The sequence below is a fragment of the Oncorhynchus clarkii genome, chromosome 16, assembly GCF_045791955.1.
Source record: "Oncorhynchus clarkii lewisi isolate Uvic-CL-2024 chromosome 16, UVic_Ocla_1.0, whole genome shotgun sequence".
Lineage (NCBI taxonomy): Eukaryota > Metazoa > Chordata > Actinopteri > Salmoniformes > Salmonidae > Oncorhynchus > Oncorhynchus clarkii.
Genome location: NC_092162.1, coordinates 48,275,364 through 48,297,246, shown reverse-complemented (window position 1 = coordinate 48,297,246; position 21,883 = coordinate 48,275,364). Strand labels below are relative to the sequence as shown.

Here is a 21,883-nt window from a genome sequence, read left to right as displayed (position 1 = left end):
ACGGGCCACTCCCAGGTGGTAAAGGTAGGAAACAACATCTCCACTTCGCTTACCCTCAACACTGGGGTCCCAAAAGGGACGACCCACGACTGTGTGGCCATGCACGCCTCCAACTCAATCATCAAGTTTGCAGACAACAGTAGTGGGCTTGATTACCAACAACGACGAGACAGCCTTCAGGGAGAAGGTGAGGGCACTCAGAGTGTGGTGTCAGGAAAATAACCTCACACTCAACGTCAACAAAACAAAGGAGATGATCGTGGACTTCAGGAAACAGCAGAGGGAGCACCCCCCCTATCCATATCGAAGGGATAGCATTGGAGAAGGTGGAAAGTTTAAGTTCCTCGGCGTACACATCACAGACAAACTGAAATGGTCCACCCACATCCAGAAGGCCAGGTCAGTACAGGTGCATCAAAGCTGGGACCAAGAGACTGAAAAACAGCTTCTATCTCAAGACCATCAGACCACTAAACAGCAATCACTAACTCAGAGGCTGCTGCCTACATTGAGACCCAATCAATGACCACTTTAATAAATGGATCACTAATCACTTTAAACAATGCCACTTTAAATAATTGCACTTAATGTTTACTAATCTTACATTACTCATATCACAAGTACAGTAGGGAGAACAATAATTTGTTCGGCAAGTCCTTCTTCGCGGGCCGCAACGATGGCACAGTATTATCCTTACTTTCTAAACACATTTAAGCCAAACCAGATAGGAAATATCACATCACTCTCCTATTTTGATGATCGGTAAATAATGGTAACTTTGGTTTGAAATAGGATAATTACTCTATCTTAAGGCTGTATATTTGCTAACAGAACTCCTCTGTTTTGATTGGTTGGTTGGTTTGCTTGCGTTTTATGGGGATTCTCTCTCCATTACTTTTTCCATCCACTAGTTTGTTGAAGGTATATTTGATAAGGTGATAACAGAGAGAAACATTGGTCATAGTCTTTGTGGTGTACTGTCCCTCATGTCCCAAACTCGTTTGAGTCCTGGTGTAAAGTGGCAGATAAGGATGATTCAAAGGGCTGATAACGGCTTTTGACAGGCGAGGAGCTGAGTGGAAGGAGGGCTTTTGTTACATAACCAATGCTTTTGTTCCATGTTTCCCCCCCCCCCCCAGTCTCTGAGGTGGTGCAGACGCTGCAGCTGAGTGCAGACAGAGACCAGACCGATGTCGTGGGGGACCTGTCTGTCTGTCTGGATGGCATGCAAGTGGACCCAGAGATGTTTGCGTCTGCTGCTGAGGCTAACACCCAAAGTGAGTCTGCTCTGTGCGATGTTATCCACAGTGTTATCTGTATTGATTTGTAGGGAGAGTTATGGTTTTCCCATCCTGCCCAGAAAACAAGCTCCACCTTCCCCTCAGTACATCCAGTTCCCAACTCTGTGTTTCTGGATCTCAGGTACATCGAATGGGGAATCGCAACAAAACGGGGATGATGTGAAGTAAGCATATTATTTATTCATGGTTACTGTGGTAATGATACTCTTGCTTATATTTGTATATCGACACTGTCTTGTCAGTGCTCCAAAGTTAATAGTTGATATTGTGGCAGGCGGAGTAGAGACAGCTCTCCTTCTGTGGATGGTTTGGAGCACAGAGCTTCCCCAAATGGTTGTGCGGTCGCAGTGAATGGCACAGGGTCTTGCAAAGGGTCTCCCGCTCTGTCAGCAGGGGGCTCCAGGGGTAATCCTCTACGCCCCCCCAGGCCCTCCCGACCCCCTCCACCCACCCCGCGCAGACCAACCTCCTCTCCAGGTGAGGCGGTCAAACTCATAACCCATCTTCAGACCAACAGCAATGCTCCTGGGGATTTATTGGTATAATATTTAGCTTTATATGTCTACTATTAAAGTGTTTGTCAGATAATGGCAGAAAATGACACTAGGTGGTTTTGTTTTCTCAAACTTACTCTATTTTCTTTTCTTATTCACTGGTTCACAGCAGCATCCTCTAATGGATCCATTCCAACTGAAGAAAGCGATGGCCCCAGCTCAGATACCCCAGTCAGTACACCTGCACCTGCAGTACCAGACCCCAACGCCCCACCCCCTACACACGAACAGAGCCAAGCAATAGCAGCCAGCCAAGCAGACAGTGTAACCCCAGGCCCCCCCAGAGCCCCCGCTGTCGCCGCAGGCCCATTGCCTCCTGGGTAAGGGTCAAACCGTCCATTGTGATCTGGCAGGCAGAAACACACTGTTAATCGGTTTGTGGTGTCAATACAACTCCACCCTCAGGATCATCTTCCTGTTATGCTTTGTTAAACTCAAGAGATTAGAATGTGGCTTTGGCTGTTGTCATGACTGCAATGACCTGTTGTTATTGCTCCTGGGTTACGTGGTCTCATCACTTTTATAATTAAACTCTACCCTACCTGCCGTGACTTGAATTCTTAAATGTTGTAGTTGGCTGACTGATGTTGTAAATGTTTTAATTTTCTTTGAATCACATGTTCCTGTGAAGATGGGAGCAGAGGGTGGATCAGAACGGAAGGCTGTATTTCGTAGATCATGTGGAAAAGAGGACGGCGTGGGAGCGGCCTGAGCCTCTACCTTCTGGGTAACTCCCCCTTTACATATCCTGTGTCTTTTTCCAATCCATGTATTTACACCAGTTCACAAGACAAGCAGAGAATAGTGTGTCTGTTACTAGAGGATACTAAATGCCAAAGCTCTTTATATAGTCTCCCCTGTTCCTCTTTGCCCTGTATGTAGGTGGGAGCGGCGAGTGGACCCCATGGGCAGGGTCTACTTTGTAGACCACATCACCAGAACTACCACATGGCAACGGCCCACTATGGAGACGGTGCGGAACTATGAACAGTGGCAGCACCAACGCAACCAGCTACAGGGTGCCATGCAGCAGTTCAACCAGCGCTTCATATTTGGAGTGAATGGGGTAAGTGGGAACTCTGACTGGTCAAACCAAGTGCTCAGCTCTTACAATAACAGTACTGAACCGATGTGAAACACTCAACAGGTGATGAGTTTAATGGGATACTTTGAGATTTTGGCAATGAGGCCCTTTAATTCCCCAGAGTCAGATGAACTTGTGGATACAATTTTTGAAGGAAGTAAGAGAGAGTTTCGCAAGCCAATGCTAACTAGCATTAGTGCAATGACGAAGTCTATGGGTATCCATAGACTTCCAGTCATTGTGCTAACTACCTCAGTCAGCTGCTATTTGCACTGTGTGAAATGATAATGCCATCAAATGGATTGGGTAATTACAGGAAGTCTATTTGGAACAAAGGAACTAGAGGGACACTTTACCTCACCCCTCGCTTCATTTAGCTAGCTGGCAAGCCATACAGAGCTGTTGTAGGAAAATTATATTATAACTCTGAAATGTAATTCATTGGGCCTTAGTGTAGTGCCACACCATATTTTATAGTATTTGGGTGTCAGCCTTATCAGCTTCTCTCTAAGATGGTCCATGCAGTTAACCTAGCAGTTAGAGAGTTTGACAATATAATCAGCTTTATTAAAAAATTTTGCTTCTCTTAACTCTGTTTTACATATTGGGCTGTAAACAGTTTATCCTTTTTCAGTTGGGGATATTTAACCACTCTTTATCAGTTGATTTTTAACTTTGTTTGGTAATTATTATCTTTCTTCTCTTGTGCACTGAAGCTCCAGGATCAGGTTCCAGCCACTGAGAATAAGCAGTTTGATCCCCTGGGCCCGCTGCCACATGGATGGGGTAAGATCTCACTATCTCACATGAAAAGGTCACAGATTAATCTGTTTTCTAGACTTTTGAATTAATTGAGGATCGTACTTAAACTGTTCTGTTTCATCCCATTTACATTCTCAGAGAAAAGAACTGACAGCAACGGGAGAGTGTACTTTGTTCAACACACCACACGGACTACACAGTGGGAGGACCCTCGCACTCAGGGGTGAGAAGTTCATCTGTACTACTCTTAGTACAGATGTATCCTAACAGCTACTTTTAACGTCAGTGGGTGCTAGCCTGTAACACCTAGAACAGTGTAAGATTAGCGCGGCCCCTGGATCTAGTACTCTACACATGCCCATACACTGGAATTGTGTAAATTCAGACATTGTGCAAATCTGTATCCTACTGTATGTCCCTGTTTTATGTTGACACTCTCTCTCCCTCAGGCTGCTGAATGAGAAGCCTCTTCCAGAGGGCTGGGAGATGAGGTTTACAGTCGACGGCATCCCATACTTTGTGGACCACAACAGGAGAGCCACTACGTACATCGACCCTCGTACTGGAAAATCTTCACTGTACGTACCAACTTTACGGTCACTTATCAAAGCATTGGACTACCTCTCTGACTAAGCATAATTTTAGACTAAAATTAGGCTCTATGTAGCAAACACGGGTCTGTTTCCTAGGCACTAGTGTGACTCCAGTAATGGAACTGTTGCTAATAATAACGCTTTCTTTCTGTACCCAAAACGTCAAATTAGGATGACTAATATGGGCTGAACAGATGATGTACTGTCTGTGTATCTTTCAGTATTCTAATGAGCCACACCTTTGTGATGATATTGGTGTACTGTCAACATGACTGCTCTCTGTTTAACAGTGACTATGCTCTGGCTGTGCTCTACTCCCCAACTAACAGGAATAACCTGTTTGGTGCCTTTCACAGGAATGCTGTTTCAGTCATCTCACCTGTAACCTGCTTTGGCTTAAACATGTATCATTATCAGTTTAGTCCGTGCAGAGTAGTGAAAACACAACATTTTCTGACTGTCTGGGGTCTATGTTTTGACATTCTTGCGTAGTTCTAAAACATGATAGTAAAAGCCAGGTAATCTGACAAAGTTGATTCAGTATTTGGTCCATGATGCGTGACTGAATGTGCCTTTTCCTTCCCTCTCTCTCTCCAACAGTGAAAATGGGCCCCAGATAACTTATGTTCGAGACTTTAAAGCCAAAGTCCAGTACTTCAGATTCTGGTGCCAGGTAGGTCTCATGCCTTCTGAGTTTGAGTGGTTAAACAGTGACATTGTTTTTATGGTCAACAGAACAACATGAATTCCAATGCACAGTGACATAATTAAATGAACGATGACCTGCTATTTTTGTTGGCACGTGTGTGTGGGGGGGGGGGGGGTCACATGCTTCAAAATCACATGATTTCCTCTTCTTGTCCAGCAATTGTCAATGCCTCAGCACATCAAGATCACTGTCACCCGCAAAACCCTGTTTGAGGACTCGTTCCAACAAGTGAGTAAACATCCTCCTAAATGAGCATGTTGACACTGACCTATGTTGTCCATATTAATTTGACTCTCCATTGTAGATAATGAGCTTCAATGCACAGGACCTCCGCAGGAGACTATGGATCATATTCCCTGGGGAAGAAGGTCTTGATTATGGAGGGGTGGCAAGGTAAAGTTATAATGTACTCTTTTCAAGTGCTCCCATGCACTTATTGCACCCCAATCAATAAGTCAATAAGTCATTCAGTGGCGTTCTGTGTCGTTTAAGATTAGGTCAGGACGTTGTTTTTTATTTTTTTATGAGCTTGACCTTATTTCTATTACAGCATATTGGATGACTGCCTCATTCATTTTCCATTCACCCAGTTCAAAGTAACAGTAATAGGTTTAGGCTACTACATGATACTAGAGTTTTTCCTATACCCATCATGAGGTTGCTATAACCTAGCCTACGAATTCAAGTTTACAACGTAGGTGCACCGGTAGAGAGTCAAACTGGAGTAATCATGGTGACTGTGATTGCCAAGCAAATAACTGATAGTCTCATGGTAATTGACCGTTACTTAACATAAACACATTTAGCATCTCCTGGCTTCCACACACAGCCTACAAGCCACTGATGCAGATATTAGGAGCATCTACATTATAAAAGTCAAATGAATCCATGATATATAGCCTACTACACAATTACAATAAATCCATTATTTATTTTGGAAGGGTCTACAGAAACATGTTATGAAGAAAATGTAGTCTATTTCAGAAGAACAGAATAGCATACTCTTGAGTTGTCCTTATGTTAGGCTCTGATCTGGCTATGCCATATGGCTGTGGGTTTCACTACTTCATTTGGCAGGCAAGATTTTCTTAGAATTCTGTGGCATTATTTTATAGTATGAAGAATACAATTGAACAAAGAGGAATAAAATGGAAATAATATTTTCTCCAAATTATTTGAGGGAGTGAACACATGCGGGCGGCTATTCTGTGTTGAGCGTTTAACAAAGAAACAGGTCCTCCTATATGCTTCATTTAGAGTTATTTAATAATGCCTTGAATTTCCCGGCGGCATCCGCTTTGTGTGGCCGTAGTGCCCCCTAAAAAAAAATCCATGCCTTTTGCGGCCAGTGGCTGTTGTGCCCTTGGGCTGAATATTATAATTCCTTTCTCCGGCTGCGTGTGTCGAAGCACCTCTCACTCATATGGCTCTCTCAGATACTGTCGCTCAATTGTTATTAGCCAATGCCGTCACGTGGTTGGGTCTTTCTCACAGGCTACAAGTGAAGATGGACACATCGGGGACGCAACTGCGTACGTCCTTATCCAATTCCGAGGCGCATATTGAAGATATTGGAAGAACTGTCCACACTGTTCAACAAGATGAGTAGGCCTAACGAACAATAGAAGCACTAGCCTATGTCAGTCTACTGTCCCCTATAGCACGGAAGATTACCTATTCTGTGCGAGACATAAATATTCCAAACACAGTTCCAAAATTAATACAACCACTAGCATCCCAAAAACGTTTTCAAGCAATGAGGCAGACAGAAATGATCAGAATGTTTAATTTTTTCACATTAAAAGCACAGTAATGCGCACATTGCAGTAGGCTATAGGTGTCAATGTTCCAAAATATAATCAGTTAGCGCGAAAACACCATTCTCAAAAGTGACTGCAAATGCAATTATGCAGTTATTATTATTATAAAAGTGCATTTTTATGGGGGAAATGATCTTCTCCAAACTTGAAACTCACAAACTGCGTGTGTATGCCAGTTAGGCTCTACACCCATTGTAAAGCGGATTCATGTGCTTCATTTAAATAAGTTATTTGGCCACTTTAGTTGTGATGCAAACCTTATCAAAACATATAAGTTATGGGCTAGGCTACAAGCCTAATTAACGTGACTAAAAAGTGACCGCTGGTGTGGCGGTAATATGGTCACCGTAACAGTCCTAGTCCATCCACTTTTTGTTCCGTTTGCTTCTTTTAAGAAATGTTTTGAAACAGAATTGGCAGAATTAATATACCCGATCACCAGCACCCACAGTTCCCTTTCATAGCAGCCATTAAAACATTTCCCCTTCACTTGTGGACTTCAGTGCACAACACTAGCTGTCTGTCACCAGGCAAAAAAAATAACTCTCCAAGCCAAACCTTAATACAATAACCGTTACACACAACCTACATCGACGTCACCATATTTGCTGTCAACATAGTTCTAGTAGTTAATGTGTTTGTACACATGGATCGGATTGTGGGTTTACTATCACGCAGTAGTGTACATACAGCAAGCAGTTTTGCAGTTACACCGGCGGGCTCCAGTGGCAATACATTTACAGTATAAAACCGAAAGCTTACCTTGAATTGAAGTGTTGGATAGCCTTAGCCAGCTAGCTAACATGAATACCATTCCTTTCTGTTTGAGTTAGGTCGTTGAGTAGGCAAAATTAGCTGCATTAGCTAGCGTAAGTGAAAGTGCAACTAAAATAACATATTACAAAATATCTCTGCTGTTTCTCCTCAAATTTTTAAGAAATTAATTTGTTCAAAACTGTTCCACTATTTATTTATTTTTGTCTACATGTTATGTGCTTCAGTGCTAGCTAGCTGTAGCTTATGCTTTCAGTACTAGATTCATTCTCTGATCCTTTGATTAGATGGACATGTCAGTTCATGCTGCAAGAGTTCTGATAGGTTGGGGGATGTCCTCCGGAAGTTGTCATAGTTACTGTGTAAGTCTATAGAATGGGGGTGACAACCATGAGCCTCTTAGGTTTTGTATTGAAGTCAATGTAGCCAGGGGAAGCACCGGCTAAACCATGGTGCTATCTTACTTCTGTTGAGGCTACTGTAGACCATTGCAAAACTGTGTTTTAATCAGTTATGTGGTGACGTGAATATATTTATTATAGTTTTTGTCTAGAAAATAACTTAATGCTGCAATATGTAACTTGTTGGACAACCTGACAAAATTAACATAGAAGTGTTAGTTATAGATCTATAATTCTCATTGAAAACATGTCTAAGAAGCTGTAGATCTGTTATGTGTGCTATTTCTATGCTTCCCATTTTGAAGGTTTGTTTTTGCATCTTTTACTTTTGGTTTTGTACACCAGCTTCAAACAGCTGAAAATACAATATTTTTGGTTATGGAAAAGTTATTTCACAGCTGTTTAATTATTCTCTACACCAGGGGTACTCAACTCTTACCCTACGAGGTCCAGAGCTGCTGGATTTCTGTTCTACGTGATCATTAATTGCACACACCTGGTATCCCAGGTCTAAATCAGTCCCTGATTAGAGGGGAACAATGAGAGTTGAGTTTGAAAGCTCTACACTATACTTGTTTTGTCACACAAACTGAGACTAAGTCAACTTTTTAAGAATTTTAGCATCCAGAAAATGGCGGTGCGATTTCTGCTTCACTTTTTTTATGAAATGGTCCTCCTCAGAGGAGCAGCCACCGAAGTTATTGTAGTGGTGACGGAACCTCCTGTGCCCCCTGGTCTAAGGTTCAGCTACTTGAATTACCTTTTAAAACATCCTAGATAAGTGTTTGTCTACACGTTGATATTTGAGCCAGTTATGAATTGTGGTGTTAACTGGATCCTTGCAGAGAGGTTTTGTATTGTGATGAGTGTTATGAACTATTATATATTTCTCTCTTTGTAGGGAGTGGTTCTTCCTGCTGTCTCACGAGGTGCTGAATCCCATGTATTGCCTGTTTGAGTATGCTGGGAAGGACAACTACTGCCTACAGATCAACCCTGCCTCCTACATCAACCCTGATCACCTTAAGTACTTCAAATTCATCGGACGCTTCATCGCCATGGTGATTATTTTTAGTCATGTTTTTCAACTGCAGTGTGACATTTGCGAGTGTAAAGATCTGCTGATGCAGTTCTGCATTTTTAAATGTTAACCTCCTGATCTCTTTTCGCAGGCTCTTTTCCACGGGAAGTTCATTGACACAGGCTTTTCGCTACCGTTCTACAAGCGCATGCTGAACAAGCCATGGGCACTGAAAGATCTAGAGTCCATTGACCCAGAATTCTACAATTCTCTCATCTGGATTAAGTGAGTCTTCTGAGGAAGCTGTACTAAAATTAACTTTGGTTGTAGTAAATATTGTTTGTTTTTAATGTTTTGGTGGCTGTGATGAACACTTAACTTCATGGCCCCATTTTTCTTGATAACATGAGTTTTCCATTTTGGGCCACTGATACGTGTCTTTGTCATCTGTTGTGCACTTCAGGGAGAATGACATTGAGGAGTGTGGCCTGGAGATGTACTTCTCTGTGGACAAAGAGATTCTGGGTGAAATCACCACTCATGAGCTCAAGCCGGACGGAGGAGAGGTCCTGGTCACTGAGGAGAACAAGGAGGAGTATATCAGGTCTGTCTCAACATATGCCCCCCCCTCCCCTCCCCTCTTGGTCTGTGGTGCCTTGATCGTCTGTGTTTCTCCCAGGCTTGTAGCAGAGTGGAGGTTATCCAGAGGTGTGGAGGAGCAGACCCAGGCCTTCTTTGAGGGCTTCAACGAGGTCCTCCCACAGCAGTACCTGCAGTACTTTGATGCCAAAGAACTTGAGGTACGAGTCTTAGTTTGGCCTACTTATTTACACCAGGTTCCCCATATTCACTCTGGTAAAGATGACAGCTGTTGTTCCAACTCACATGTACCAGTGAGCCAATTGTTACTTGTCAACTTCCTGCAGGTCATGTTGTGTGGGATGCAGGAGATCGACCTGGCAGACTGGCAGAGGAACACCATCTACAGACACTATGCACGCAGCAGCAAGCAGGTCCTCTGGTTCTGGCAGGTCAGTGTTACACATCTCTCCTCACCAGTGCTACAGTCAGGTGCCACATTTCCTCAGTATCATTACATTCGTGCAGCAAAGAACATCTATGAACATACTGTACCCTCTTGGACTTGCCTTCCAGCTCATCAAAGAGATGGACAATGAGAAGCGGATGAGGCTCCTCCAGTTCGTTACAGGCACCTGCCGGCTTCCTGTCGGAGGCTTTGCAGACCTATTGGGTAAGGAATTTAACCTGTAAGGGTAAAAGTTCATGAAATATAACATTTTGCCATTTTTACCTCAAAGTAGATGGGTTAGTGACTTACATATTTGGTTTTGTAGGGAGCAATGGCCCGCAGAAGTTCTGCATCGAGAAGGTGGGAAAGGAGAACTGGCTACCCAGAAGTCACACCTGGTGAGTACTGTATGGAAGAGTCAAAACAGACAAAAGGCTTCACTCGACAGATAACTAACCTGCCTCTATTTTCCCCTTCTCTAGCTTCAATCGATTGGATCTGCCTCCTTACAAAAGCTACGAGCAGCTGAAGGAGAAATTGATGTTTGCGATTGAAGAGACTGAGGGCTTTGGGCAGGAGTGATCCAGCAACGGATCAATAGACAGAGGAGTGTGGTCTTCGTTTGTCAGGGAGCCTCTTGAAGACCAGTGTGTTTTTGTGTGTGCTTGCCAGTGTTTCCCCTATATGCATTTAGCAGTGGCGCACCAACGCTACCTCCTGCATTTTTAACATTTTTTTTTATGTGGCTGTATGCCCCAAGAAGGCCCCAAGAAGACCCCAAATCCTAGGGGAAACACTGCGTGCTGTTGAAGGAGAACTTGCTCTAAAATACTGGAGGAATATTTGAGGGTATCAATCCACAACAGTAAGCTGCTCCCTTCTCTCAGAATGTCCCCCACATCATGCATGAATGCTGGAAACCCACCATCAATAACATATATGGGACAGGGATATCAGAAGCATCGGTCCCATCATCCTTTGATTGACCCACCACTATTTCTGACAATCCCAACACTGACTTTGAGGAAAATGAAGACCTCTGATCAGGCAATGGCCAGATCCAGAAGTTGCACTGCACATGCTACAAAATAGAACAGTCCTTCTGTTCAATGCTCCTTAGCATTTATCTGTGAATCAATAAAATATTGCAAGGGACAATATTGGCCCCTATATTTATGGTACAAGAATCTACTATGGCCCTAGTTTTATAGGGCATTGTGACATGATTAAAACATTTTTTTTAAGTATTCTGAAATGTTTGTCTAGAATATTGCCTTGAGATGTCTTCGGTGATATGAGATTTAACCACATTGGAGACTAGATATACATGTAGCTTTTAATAGTCTGGGAGATTTTTAGCATACGAATTTATCGATTTTTTATAGGAAATGGGAGATGTTTTTCTGGCTGTGGCAAAGGCATGGGGAATACATCTTTTTTTCCCTGGAAGATTATGAATGGAAATCCCAGGGAAGTAAATGTGTAAATAATCATTTGTTGCATTGCAAATAAAAAGCCACACCCTTTTATTTTTGTCTCCAGATGTATCGTAACTGCTATCCCTGTATATGAAACCATGTTGTAAATTGTTAATAACAAATGAATTTCCTTTTATAAAAAGGGGTTTATGGTGAAATGTTGTTTTGATTTATGTACGAAAGATTTCTGCTCAAATGATAAATGTTCCAATCATGTAGAGTAAAACTGCTTAAAGTCATGGCTATCCATTTTGAATAGATGCAGCTTAATTTATTCAATAAACATCAAGTGCATGCCTCAAGATTCATACATTACATAAAATGTTTCACAAAATAGAATCAGTACCTAAGGTAGTCAGGAATGTCCACAATAGAGTGACTGTACATGTGGCAGGTGGGGAAAAAATAACTTTTAAACAAAGTGCTTTCATCAGGATGAAAACATTATCACATGTCTGGTCACGGATGAGGCATCTCACTGTTCTGAATAACAATCATTAACAGGAAAAAGTGCCACGCTTCAATGTTTTAATATAAAACGTATAGAAACACCTTTTGATTGGAGAGATTCAAATCCCCTCCACATGCAGAGGTAGTCTCAGGACAAGATCAATATTTGGCTTGAATGCAACTCAGGCCACAATCCATTGTCTCTAAACATGGGTGCTCTGCTGTAAACAGCCAGTGTCACTCAGCAGTCTCCAAAGTGCTCCTCCTGCTCTGCCTCTCCTCCCTCTGACTGATCCTCAACTGGAACACTTGACTCCACTGCCTGAGGGTCCTCAATCCTCTCTTCTTCCTCCCTTTCATCCACCTCTTCCCTGCTATGCTCCGACTCCTGGTTCCCCTCTGTCCTGTGTCCCTGCCTCTTCACTCTCTTCTCCGCCCCGTCCTTCACCGCAGCCACGGGGCACTTGTGGTCTCTGTAGTACTTCTGTCGCGTGAAGCCCTTGTTGCAGGTGGCACAGCGGAAACGATAGTTGTCTGTGTGCGAGCGCTGGTGCTCCAGCATGTGGGCTCTTCTGCTGAAAGCTTTCTGGCAGTACCCACATTTATAGGGCTTAATACCTTGGGATGACAGAAAAAGGTATGGCTCATTGTTTTGAACCCTAACTTTAAAATGGCTGTCAAGACCTGCAACAAGGTTTATTATGTTTACAGCTGTGACTATTAATAATTTACAACAACAGACAGGAAACACTCACCAGAATGAGACAATATGTGTGCCTTCAGCTTGTCTGGTCTGTTAAACTCTTTAGTGCAGCCAACATGTGTCCTGAAAGAACAAAACAATGCTTTGAATACGCCAATAAAGAAGAGCTTAGTTTCATTGATGTCAAAGGTATCCCCAGCTTTTTGTTGGAATCCTTTGTGGCTCAGCTTTCTAAATAGCCTCACTTATGACCTGTTGGAACAGAAGTCTCACTTACCTAAATGGACATTTGTATTTCTTAAAGGGCTCATGAATGAGCATGTGCCTCTTCACCTTGTCCTTCCTGTTGAACATGGCCTCACAAACAGAACATTTGTATGGCTTTTCTCCTGCAATGAAATGACAGTGTTGCCATAAGCACAGCAAAGAGAATTGAGTGAAAGTTATTTGCATCACGGGCTAATGTGTCTGCATGCCTTACCTGAGTGGATACGAGTGTGCAGTTTGAGGTAGTGCTCGGTTTTGAAGAACTTTTTACATATCTGACATTTGAACCTCCCTCCGATACCATGTGTGGGCAGGTGTCGTCGGAAATACCTCTCACAAGGAAAAACCTGACAAAATGAAATGCATTCTTTAGAGTAACTGCATGGAAATTAGATGCTAACCTAGCAGTGAATGACAACCATTTTTTCTAGACCATACCTTCTGGCAATGTGGGCAGGGGAAGTTATGGGAGGCAGTTAATAAATGCTGCTCCAAGGCCTCTTGTGTGGCGTACCGGCTTTGGCATTTCATGCACCTGAGTGTGATAGAAACACTTGTGAAACCACTAACCCTGGGGTCAAACTAAAGGTCATAACACAGAGAAGTTGTGATCACACTGAAAATAAAAATGTTTAACCAAAGCCACTGACTGAACTTTGTAAGCATTAGGATGGCCTAATTAAAAGAGTGGAGATGGTGAAGCTGACCTATAGAAAGTAGTCTCCTTGCGTGGGTTCTGCTGGGGACAGAAGCAATGGGAGTACTGGTGCACCCCCAGCTCAAACAGCGAGGGGAACACCTTGCCACACAGGTGGCAGCGGTAGGTGAGCTGCTCTTGGTGCGTCCGGATGTGCTCCAGGAACAGATCCAGCTTCTGGAATGTCTGGGAACAGGTCTTCACCACACACTTATATACCTGAAACACAGCAGGAAGGAACATTAGAAGCTCTGTTCTCATCCTTCTAGGACATCTGACACAAATCAAAGTTTACTGGTAGAGTATACAGATTTGCGGATGTTATCGCAGATTTCAAGCTCCAACAGTGCAGTAATACCTAGCAATAAAAAAGTTACACATAATCCAGAAATATTTTAAAATGCGTTATATAGGATGAGCAATGACTACAATACAGTATGTAAACATGATTAAAAAATGACCAGTGTTCATGACTATGTACATTGGGCAGCAGTTTTTAAGGTGCAGCATTGAATACCGGGTACTGGGTGGAGGCCAGCTTGTGGTGACTCTTTAGCAGTCTGATGGCCTGGAGATAGGACCTCTTTCAGTCTCTTGGGCCCAGCTTTGATGCACCTGTAATGTCTCCACCTTCTAGATGGTAGTGGGGTGAACAAGCTGTGGCTCGGGTGGCTGAGGTCCTTGATTATCTTCTTGGCCTTCCTGTGACACCGGTGCTGTAGAGGTCCTAGAGGGCAGGCAGTGTGCCCTCGGTGATGCGTTGAGCTAACCGCACCACCCTCTGGAGAGCCCTGCGGTTGAGGACAATGCAATTGCCGTACCAGGCGGTGATACAGCCCGACAGGATAGCTTCAAAGACGCATCTGTAGAAGTTTGTGAGGGCCCGAATTTCTTCAGCCTTCTGAGGTTGAAGAGGCATTGTTGCACATTCTTCTACGCTGTCTGTGTGAAGGGATCATTTCAGGTTATCAGCACGCCAAGGAACCTGAAGCTTTTGACCCTCTCCAAGGCGACCCGTGGATGTGGATCGGTATGTGCTCTCTCTGCTGTCTCCTGTAGTCCACGATCAGCTCCTTCATTTGGTTGACATTGAGGGAGAGGTTATTTTCCTTGCACCACTCCACCAGGGCTCTCAGCTCCTCCCTGTAGGCTGTCTCATCGTTGTTGGTAATCAGGCCTACCACTATTGTGTTCTCAGCAAACTTGATGATTGAGTTGGCGACGTGTGTGGCCACGCAGTCATGGGTGAACAGGGTAGAAGAAGGGGCTAAGCACACCCGGTGGGGCTCCCATGTTGAGGTTTAGCGGGAGGAGGAGTTGTTGCCCAACTTTACCACTTGGGATAAGTCCGTCAGGAAGTCCAGGATCCAGTTGCACAGGGAGTGGTTCAGACCCAGAGACCTGAGCTTAGTGATGAGCTTGGAGGGCCACTATGGCGTTGAAGGTTGAGCTGTAGTCGATTAACAGCATTCTTACATAAGTATTTATCTTGTCCGGGTGGGATAGGGCAGCGCAATGACGATTGTGTCGTCCGTGGATATGTTGTGGCGATATGCTCTATCTAGGGTGTCAGGTAAGGTGGTGATATGGTCCTCAGGTAGCATGTCAAATGAGTGAGTGCTACGGGGCGATAGTCATTTAGTTCAGTTACCTTCACTTTCTTGGGTACAGCAACAATGGTGGACATCTTGAAGCAAGTGGGGACAGTAGACTGGGATATGGAGAGATTCATATTTGAATAACTGTGCATCGGAGGACAAAAAAAGTTTGCCAAATAATATTAGCACTGATTGCCCCTGTGCATAATAAGGCTTGTGCATGAATGCTTCATTATTGTTCCCAGGAGATCCTTCCCTCTGACCATGTGGACTCACCTGCTCCCCCTTGTGCTGGGTCATGTGAGATTTGAGCTGGAAGTAGGTGCTGAACTTGCCGGCACAGAACTGGCACTGGTAGGAGCTGTCGATCAGGATAATCTGCTTGGTCTGGGCCTGCTGGCCTTTCTGCTTGCAGTCACCATCTCCCAAGCTGTCCACATCAGTCTGGGAGTCACAGTCTCTCTCCTCGGGCTCACCTGGGGCTTCTGGACACACATTCAGTACACAATCTACATTTATAATACATACTTAAGCCCTTATACATTACTACATATTTCATTGACTTTGGATTTTGGTAATCGTTACTTATTGCCACTATGTCATCCTTAAAAAGGTCTTAGTGGCCTATAGAGAACTGATCATGATTAGACAGTGAGATGATTACCTGGCTGCTCCTCCTCTTCCTGTTGTTGTTCCTCCTGTTCTTCCTGTTGCTCTATGCCCTCCTCTGCACACAGTGGTACCACCTTGACTGTGATGGGTAGCCTGGACACTGAATTGGCCACTCCCGAAGGCCACACTTTGTGTGTCTGCATGTGCTTCTTCACATTAGACTTCTGGGCAAAGGCCCGGCCGCATACAATGCACTGGAAAGGCTTCTCCCCTGTATGACTGTGGAGACATCCAAGATTATAATATAATACATGTGATATTCTTATCCTGGGTAGATTCAATGCATATGGATAGTGCTTTTTTATTTGGGCTGATTGGTGAAATCGATTTGTGAAACTCACCTTCTGATATGTTGCTGGAGATCAAAGTTTTTGGAGAAGACTTTGTCACAGAAATTGCACTTAAGCTTCTGGGACTTTCCTTTCATTTGTTCAGCTGAAAAGCCGATGCATAGAACGGACAACATTATTCTATTTAGCCAATAATGAGAAACATGTAATATAAAAACTAAATAAGAATTTCTTAGGATATAGACCTATATGTATATTGACATTTGTTTCTCAAAATCATACCTGCTGCTCCATCCTGGCCTTTCTTGCCATTTCTTGGTTGTTTAGGAATGATCACCTTGTCAAACTCTTCAAGCTCAGTTAGGTTTGCATTGATGCTGCAGGTTTTGGTCTTGGTGCCTTGCTTCCCAGGACTGTATACTGGAGGAGTGTTGAATGACTGGCTCTCCACACACTGACTGGGGACCTGTGGGGCAGAAATAATACATTTTCTTTTATTATTTCACCTTAATTTAACCAGGTAGGCCTGTTGAGAACAAGTTCACATTTACAACTGCAACCTGGCCATGTATAACACATGAACTAATGGTCCAACATCTTTAAGATGTTGCCCAAACACTGCAGAGTACAGACATGGAAATAGACAAGTCTGTCATCCTCCTCATTCTGTGCAAATTACAGATTGCCTTAGTAAAAGCTCACCTGTACAGATTGGAACGGCTGCAAGCCCAGGGTGTGAATCTCTGCACTACCACTCCCAGACATTTGAGGCATAGTGCTGTAGACCTGGACCACTGAGTTGCTGATACTGGACAGCACCTGGGAGGACATAGGCTGAGACTGTCCAGGTGGGAGAGAGTGGGAGGACTGCTGATGGTGCTGGAGGTAGGATGCACCTGTGTGCATACTCAGGTTACTCTGAGAAGGGAAAGTAAACAAGATTTACAGTTGAAGTCGGAAGTTTACATACACTTACGTTGGAGTCATTAAAACTCATTTTTCAACCACTCCACAAATTTCTTGTTAACAAACTATAGTTTTGGCAAGTCGGTTAGGACATCTACTGTGTGCATGACACAAGCAATTTTTCCAACAATTGTTGACAGACAGATTATTTCACTTATAATTTACTGTATCACAATTCCAGTGGGTCAAAAGTTAACATACTCTAAGTTGACTGTGCCTTTAAAAAGTTTGGAAAATTCCAGAAAAGGATGTCATGGCTTTAGAAGCTTCTGATAGGCTAATTGACATAATTTGAGTCAATTGGAGGTGTACCTGTGGATGTATTTCAAGGCCTACCTTCAAACTCAGTGCCTCTTTGCTTGACATCATGGGAAAATCAAAAGAAATCATCCAAGACCTCAGAAAAAAATATTAAAAGACCTCCACAAGTCTGGTTCATCCTTACAATAGTATGCAAGTATAAACACCAGGGGACCACGCAGCCATCATACCGCACAGGAAGGAGATGCGTTCTGCCTCCTTGAGATGAACGTACTTTGGTGCGAAAAGTGCAAATCAATCCCAGAACAACAGCAAAGGACCTTGTGAAGATGCTGGAAGAAACAGGTACAAAAGTATCTATATATCCACAGTAAAACGAGTCCTATATCGACATAACCTGAAAGGCTGCTCAGCAAGGAAGATGCCACTGCTCCAAAATCGCCATAAAAAAGCCAGACTACAGTTTGCAACTGCACATGGGGACAAAGATCATACTTTTTGGAGAAATGTCCTCTGGTCTGATGAAACAAAAATATAACTGTTTGACCATAATGATCATCGTTATGTTTGGAGGAAAAAGGGGGAGTCTTGCAAGCCGAAGAACATCATCTCAACCGTGAAGCTCGGGGGTGACAGCATCATGTTGTGGAGGTGCTTTGCTGCAGGAGGGACTGGTGCGCTTCACAAAATAGATGGCATCATGAGGTAGGAAAAGTATGTGGATATTGAAGCAACATCTCAAGACATGCTGTTCCCACATGCTTCAAGAGGGCCACCATTGTTCCTGTTCCCAAGAAAGCTAAGGTAACTGAGCTAAACGACTACCGCCCCGTAGCACTCACTTCCGTCATCATGAAGTGCTTTGAGAGACTACCTACCTGACCACCCTACCTGACACCCTAGACCCACTCCAATTTGCTTACCGCCCAAATAGGTCCACAGACGATGCAATCTCAACCACACTGCACACTGCCCTAACCCATCTGGACAAGAGGAATACCTATGTGAGAATGCTGTTCATTGACTACAGCTCGGCATTCAACACCATAGTACCCTCCAAGCTCGTCATCAAGCTCGAGACCCTGGGTCTCGACCCCGCCCTGTGCAACTGGGTACTGGACTTCCTGACGGGCCGCCCCCAGGTGGTGAGGGTAGGCAACAACATCTCCTCCCCGCTGATCCTCAACACTGGGGCCCCACAAGGGTGCGTTCTGAGCCCTCTCCTATACTCCCTGTTCAACCACGACTGCGTGGCCACGCACGCCTCCAACTCAATCATCAAGTTTGCGGACGACACAACAGTGGTAGGCTTGATTACCAACAACGACGAGACGGCCTACAGGGAGGAGGTGAGGGCCCTCGGAGTGTGGTGTCAGGAAAATAACCTCACACTCAACGTCAACAAAACTAAGGAGATGATTGTGGACTTCAGGAAACAGCAGAGGGAACACCCCCCTATCCACATCGATGGAACAGTAGTGGAGAGGGTAGCAAGTTAAGTTCCTCGGCATACACATCACAGACAAACTGAATTGGTCCACTCACACAGACAGCATTGTGAAGAAGGCGCAGCAGCGCCTCTTCAACCTCAGGAGGCTGAAGAAATTCGGCTTGTCACCAAAAGCACTCACAAACTTCTACAGATGCACAATCGAGAGCATCCTGGCGGGCTGTATCACCGCCTGGTACGGCAACTGCTCCGCCCTCAACCGTAAGGCTCTCCAGAGGGTAGTGAGGTCTGCACAACGCATCACCGGGGGCAAACTACCTGCCCTCCAGGACACCTACACCACCCGATGTCACAGGAAGGCCATAAAGATCATCAAGGACATCAACCACCCGAGCCACTGCCTGTTCACCCCGCTATCATCCAGAAGGCGAGGTCAGTACAGGTGCATCAAAGCTGGGACCGAGAGACTGAAAAACAGCTTCTATCTCAAGGCTATCAGACTGTTAAACAGCCACCACTAACATTGAGTGGCTGCTGCCAACACACTGACACTGACTCAACTCCAGCCACTTTAATAATGGGAATTGATGGGAAATGATGTAAATATATCACTAGCCACTTTAAACAATGCTACCTTATATAATGTTACTTACCCTACATTATTCATCTCATATGCATACGTATATACTGTACTCTATATCATCGACTGTATCCTTATGTAATACATGTATCACTAGCCACTTTAACTATGCCACTTTGTTTACATACTCATCTCATATGTATATACTGTACTCGATACCATCTACTGTATCTGCCTATGCTGCTCTGTACCATCACTCATTCATATATCCTTATGTACATATTCTTTATCCCCTCACACTGTGTACAAGACAGTAGTTTTGGAATTGTTAGTTAGATTACTTGTTGGTTATTACTGCATTGTCGGAACTAGAAGCACAAGCATTTCGCTACACTCGCATTAACATCTGCTAACCATGTGTATGTGACAAATAAAATTTGATTTGATTTGATTTTTTGATTTGAAGTTAAAGCTTGGTTGTAAATGGGTCTTCCAAATGGACAATGACCCCCAGCATACTTCCAAAGTTGTAGCAAAATGGCTTAAGGACAACAAAGTCAAGGTATTGGAGTGGCCATCACAAAGCCCTGACCTCAATCCCATAGAACATTTGTGGGCAGAACTGAAAAAGCGTGTGTGAGCAAGGAGGCCTACACACCTGACTCAGTTACACCAGCTCTGTCAGGAGGAATGGGCCAAAATTCACCCAACTTATTGTGGGAAGCTAGTGGAAGGCTACCCAAAACATTTGACCCAAGTTAAACAATTTCAAGGCAATGCTACCAAATACTAATTGAGTGGATGTAAACTTCTGACCCACTGGGAATGTGATGAAAGAAATAAAAGCTGAAATAAATCACTACTATTATTCTCACATTTCACATTCTTAAAGTAAAGTGGTGATTCTAACTAACCTAAGAAAGGGATTTTTTACTAAGATTAAATGTCAGGAATTGTGAAAAACTTGAGTTTAAATGTATTTGGCTAAGGTGTATGTAAACTTCCAACTTCAACTGTTTATAGTGAATACAGCCAGAAGAATAGCTTAATTCAATGAACACCACTTACCTGAATAGGGGGCTGCAAAGCTGCCATGGGTTGGTCAATGGACGTGAAGGCGGAGATGGCAGACATCAGAACATCATCACTCACTAAAACATTGCCTTGGACAAGTGTGTGAGTAAGAGGAGATGGAGGCACTGTAATGTATGTGGACACCTGATGTGGATGGCAAAACAAAGAAAAAAGGAAGACCGCATTAGCCAGCATTTACAATGCAAGCAAATTATTGTTCTAGAGAGGATGCTATGGTACGACGCACTGGCCCATACAGGAGATGAGTAACTAGTTTCTCACTCATGGCATTCCACTTTGGGAAGAGACTAATTAATAACAAACATCTCAGCTAACAATAAAAAAGAAGCCAGTACCCACCTGTCTGTTGGCGGGGGTCTGTGGCACAGAGCTAATGGAGGGCACAGGGGTGTAGGCATTACTAGATGCCAGTGATACTGTAGACAGGGAAGGGGCATTGGACTGGCAATGCTCTCTCTTGTGGGTCATGAAGGCATGCAATGAATTGAACTGTTTCTTGCACTTCCCACAAAGAAAGACGTCTTCGTCGTCTGTAGAGAACAATTGGGGATATATCAACACTTCAGTATTTCAATGGCAATAAATGGAGATGCAGAATGCATGTTTGATGTGTGTTAAGAGTAGTTCCTCTCTATGACCAACACAATGCAGTCATGCACTGATCAAGAGGAGAAAGGGGAAGTGAAGAGAAGCACACCCAGTGACTGAATGGTAGATGAGCCTGAGACGTTCTGGCTGTTTGGGTCAGGCACACCTCCCTGGCCATCCAACAGAGACTGGACAGCCAGGACTGTCTGGTTGTCCATCCCTGGAACAGAATAATATAACTGGGGTTCAGAACGGTGCAAATCATGGTGCATATACCACAGTACGACATGAACAAATCAAAATGCGTGATAGGACTGGTGCGCCACTGCTCTTCCCGACTACAAGACTGCCGATTCCTGCCATTTTCTGGTGGTGGTAAATGATTGCTAGCTCAAGTGGCAGTTGTTTATTCTCAACGAATTACCAAACCAAGGGAAAAGCAATGCATTACCACAAGCAAATCTAAAGAATCCATGGAAGATTATAAAAATTCGCTCAACGAAATAATAGCTAGCTAGCTGTCTGGCATCGATTATAATGGCTTTATCATACCACAATTACATAATTTCACCTCCAAGATAACTTAAGATAACCGCACTGTTGCTAGAAAGCGTTGTCTTAAAACCCACTAGCATGTTGCTAAAATAAACGTGTGAATATGATCAAATGTATTGATACCTTCCAGGACTTCAAATATAGCCTGCGCCATCTTGTAGTTCTTCTGTGTGTAGGCGCTCAA

At 43.8% G+C, this 21,883-nt stretch overlaps 2 protein-coding genes across 10 annotated transcripts in view; one reads left to right on the top strand and one right to left on the bottom strand.

The window, feature by feature from the left end:
• Positions 1-11,838, top strand: part of LOC139368629 (E3 ubiquitin-protein ligase Itchy-like) — a 20,188-nt gene extending 8,350 nt beyond the window's left edge. For 3 of the 8 annotated variants that reach the window (XM_071107732.1, XM_071107734.1, XM_071107733.1), the window contains 20 exons: positions 1,140-1,277; positions 1,423-1,465; positions 1,576-1,778; positions 1,968-2,175; positions 2,487-2,582; positions 2,738-2,921; positions 3,656-3,725; positions 3,840-3,924; positions 4,151-4,279; positions 4,895-4,967; positions 5,160-5,231; positions 5,308-5,396; positions 8,900-9,059; positions 9,171-9,304; positions 9,483-9,623; positions 9,699-9,819; positions 9,946-10,050; positions 10,175-10,271; positions 10,375-10,447; positions 10,532-11,831. In XM_071107732.1, coding sequence (XP_070963833.1) covers positions 1,140-1,277; positions 1,423-1,465; positions 1,576-1,778; positions 1,968-2,175; positions 2,487-2,582; positions 2,738-2,921; positions 3,656-3,725; positions 3,840-3,924; positions 4,151-4,279; positions 4,895-4,967; positions 5,160-5,231; positions 5,308-5,396; positions 8,900-9,059; positions 9,171-9,304; positions 9,483-9,623; positions 9,699-9,819; positions 9,946-10,050; positions 10,175-10,271; positions 10,375-10,447; positions 10,532-10,631 — 2,321 coding nt within the window. In that variant the 3' untranslated portion in view covers positions 10,632-11,831. Of the gene's footprint in view, positions 1-1,139; positions 1,278-1,422; positions 1,466-1,575; positions 1,779-1,964; positions 2,176-2,486; positions 2,583-2,737; positions 2,922-3,655; positions 3,726-3,839; positions 3,925-4,150; positions 4,280-4,894; positions 4,968-5,159; positions 5,232-5,307; positions 5,397-8,899; positions 9,060-9,170; positions 9,305-9,482; positions 9,820-9,945; positions 10,051-10,174; positions 10,272-10,374; positions 10,448-10,531 lie in introns of all 8 variants that reach the window. The other 5 variants (XM_071107730.1, XM_071107731.1, XM_071107727.1 and 2 more) reach the window with 3 other exon arrangements.
• Positions 11,777-21,883, bottom strand: LOC139368630 (zinc finger protein 341-like). 2 transcript variants are annotated; one of them, XM_071107737.1, is made up of 15 exons: positions 21,823-21,883; positions 21,254-21,364; positions 20,896-21,086; positions 20,530-20,679; positions 16,907-17,122; positions 16,487-16,670; positions 16,256-16,349; positions 15,907-16,133; positions 15,519-15,727; positions 13,655-13,863; positions 13,386-13,482; positions 13,162-13,294; positions 12,958-13,069; positions 12,733-12,803; positions 11,777-12,595 (listed from the first exon to the last, which is right to left on the bottom strand). In XM_071107737.1, exons 1-15 carry the CDS (start codon positions 21,851-21,853, stop codon positions 12,219-12,221), a joined length of 2,412 nt encoding a protein of 803 aa, XP_070963838.1. In that variant the 5' UTR covers positions 21,854-21,883; the 3' UTR covers positions 11,777-12,218. The 2 variants fall into 2 exon arrangements, with proteins under 2 accessions (XP_070963838.1, XP_070963839.1); XM_071107738.1 differs by lacking the exon at positions 21,823-21,883 and having other exon boundaries at positions 21,252-21,328.

Coding starts and splice junctions, on each gene's coding strand:
- LOC139368630 (XM_071107737.1), bottom strand. CDS start 21,853: ATGGCGCAGGCTATATTTGAAGTCCTGGAAG. Junction 13,070..13,161: donor GCACACTCGTATCCACTCAG/GTAAGGCATGCA, acceptor ATTTCATTGCAG/GAGAAAAGCCATACAAATGT. Junction 12,596..12,732: donor ACACATATTGTCTCATTCTG/GTGAGTGTTTCC, acceptor TGTCATCCCAAG/GTATTAAGCCCTATAAATGT.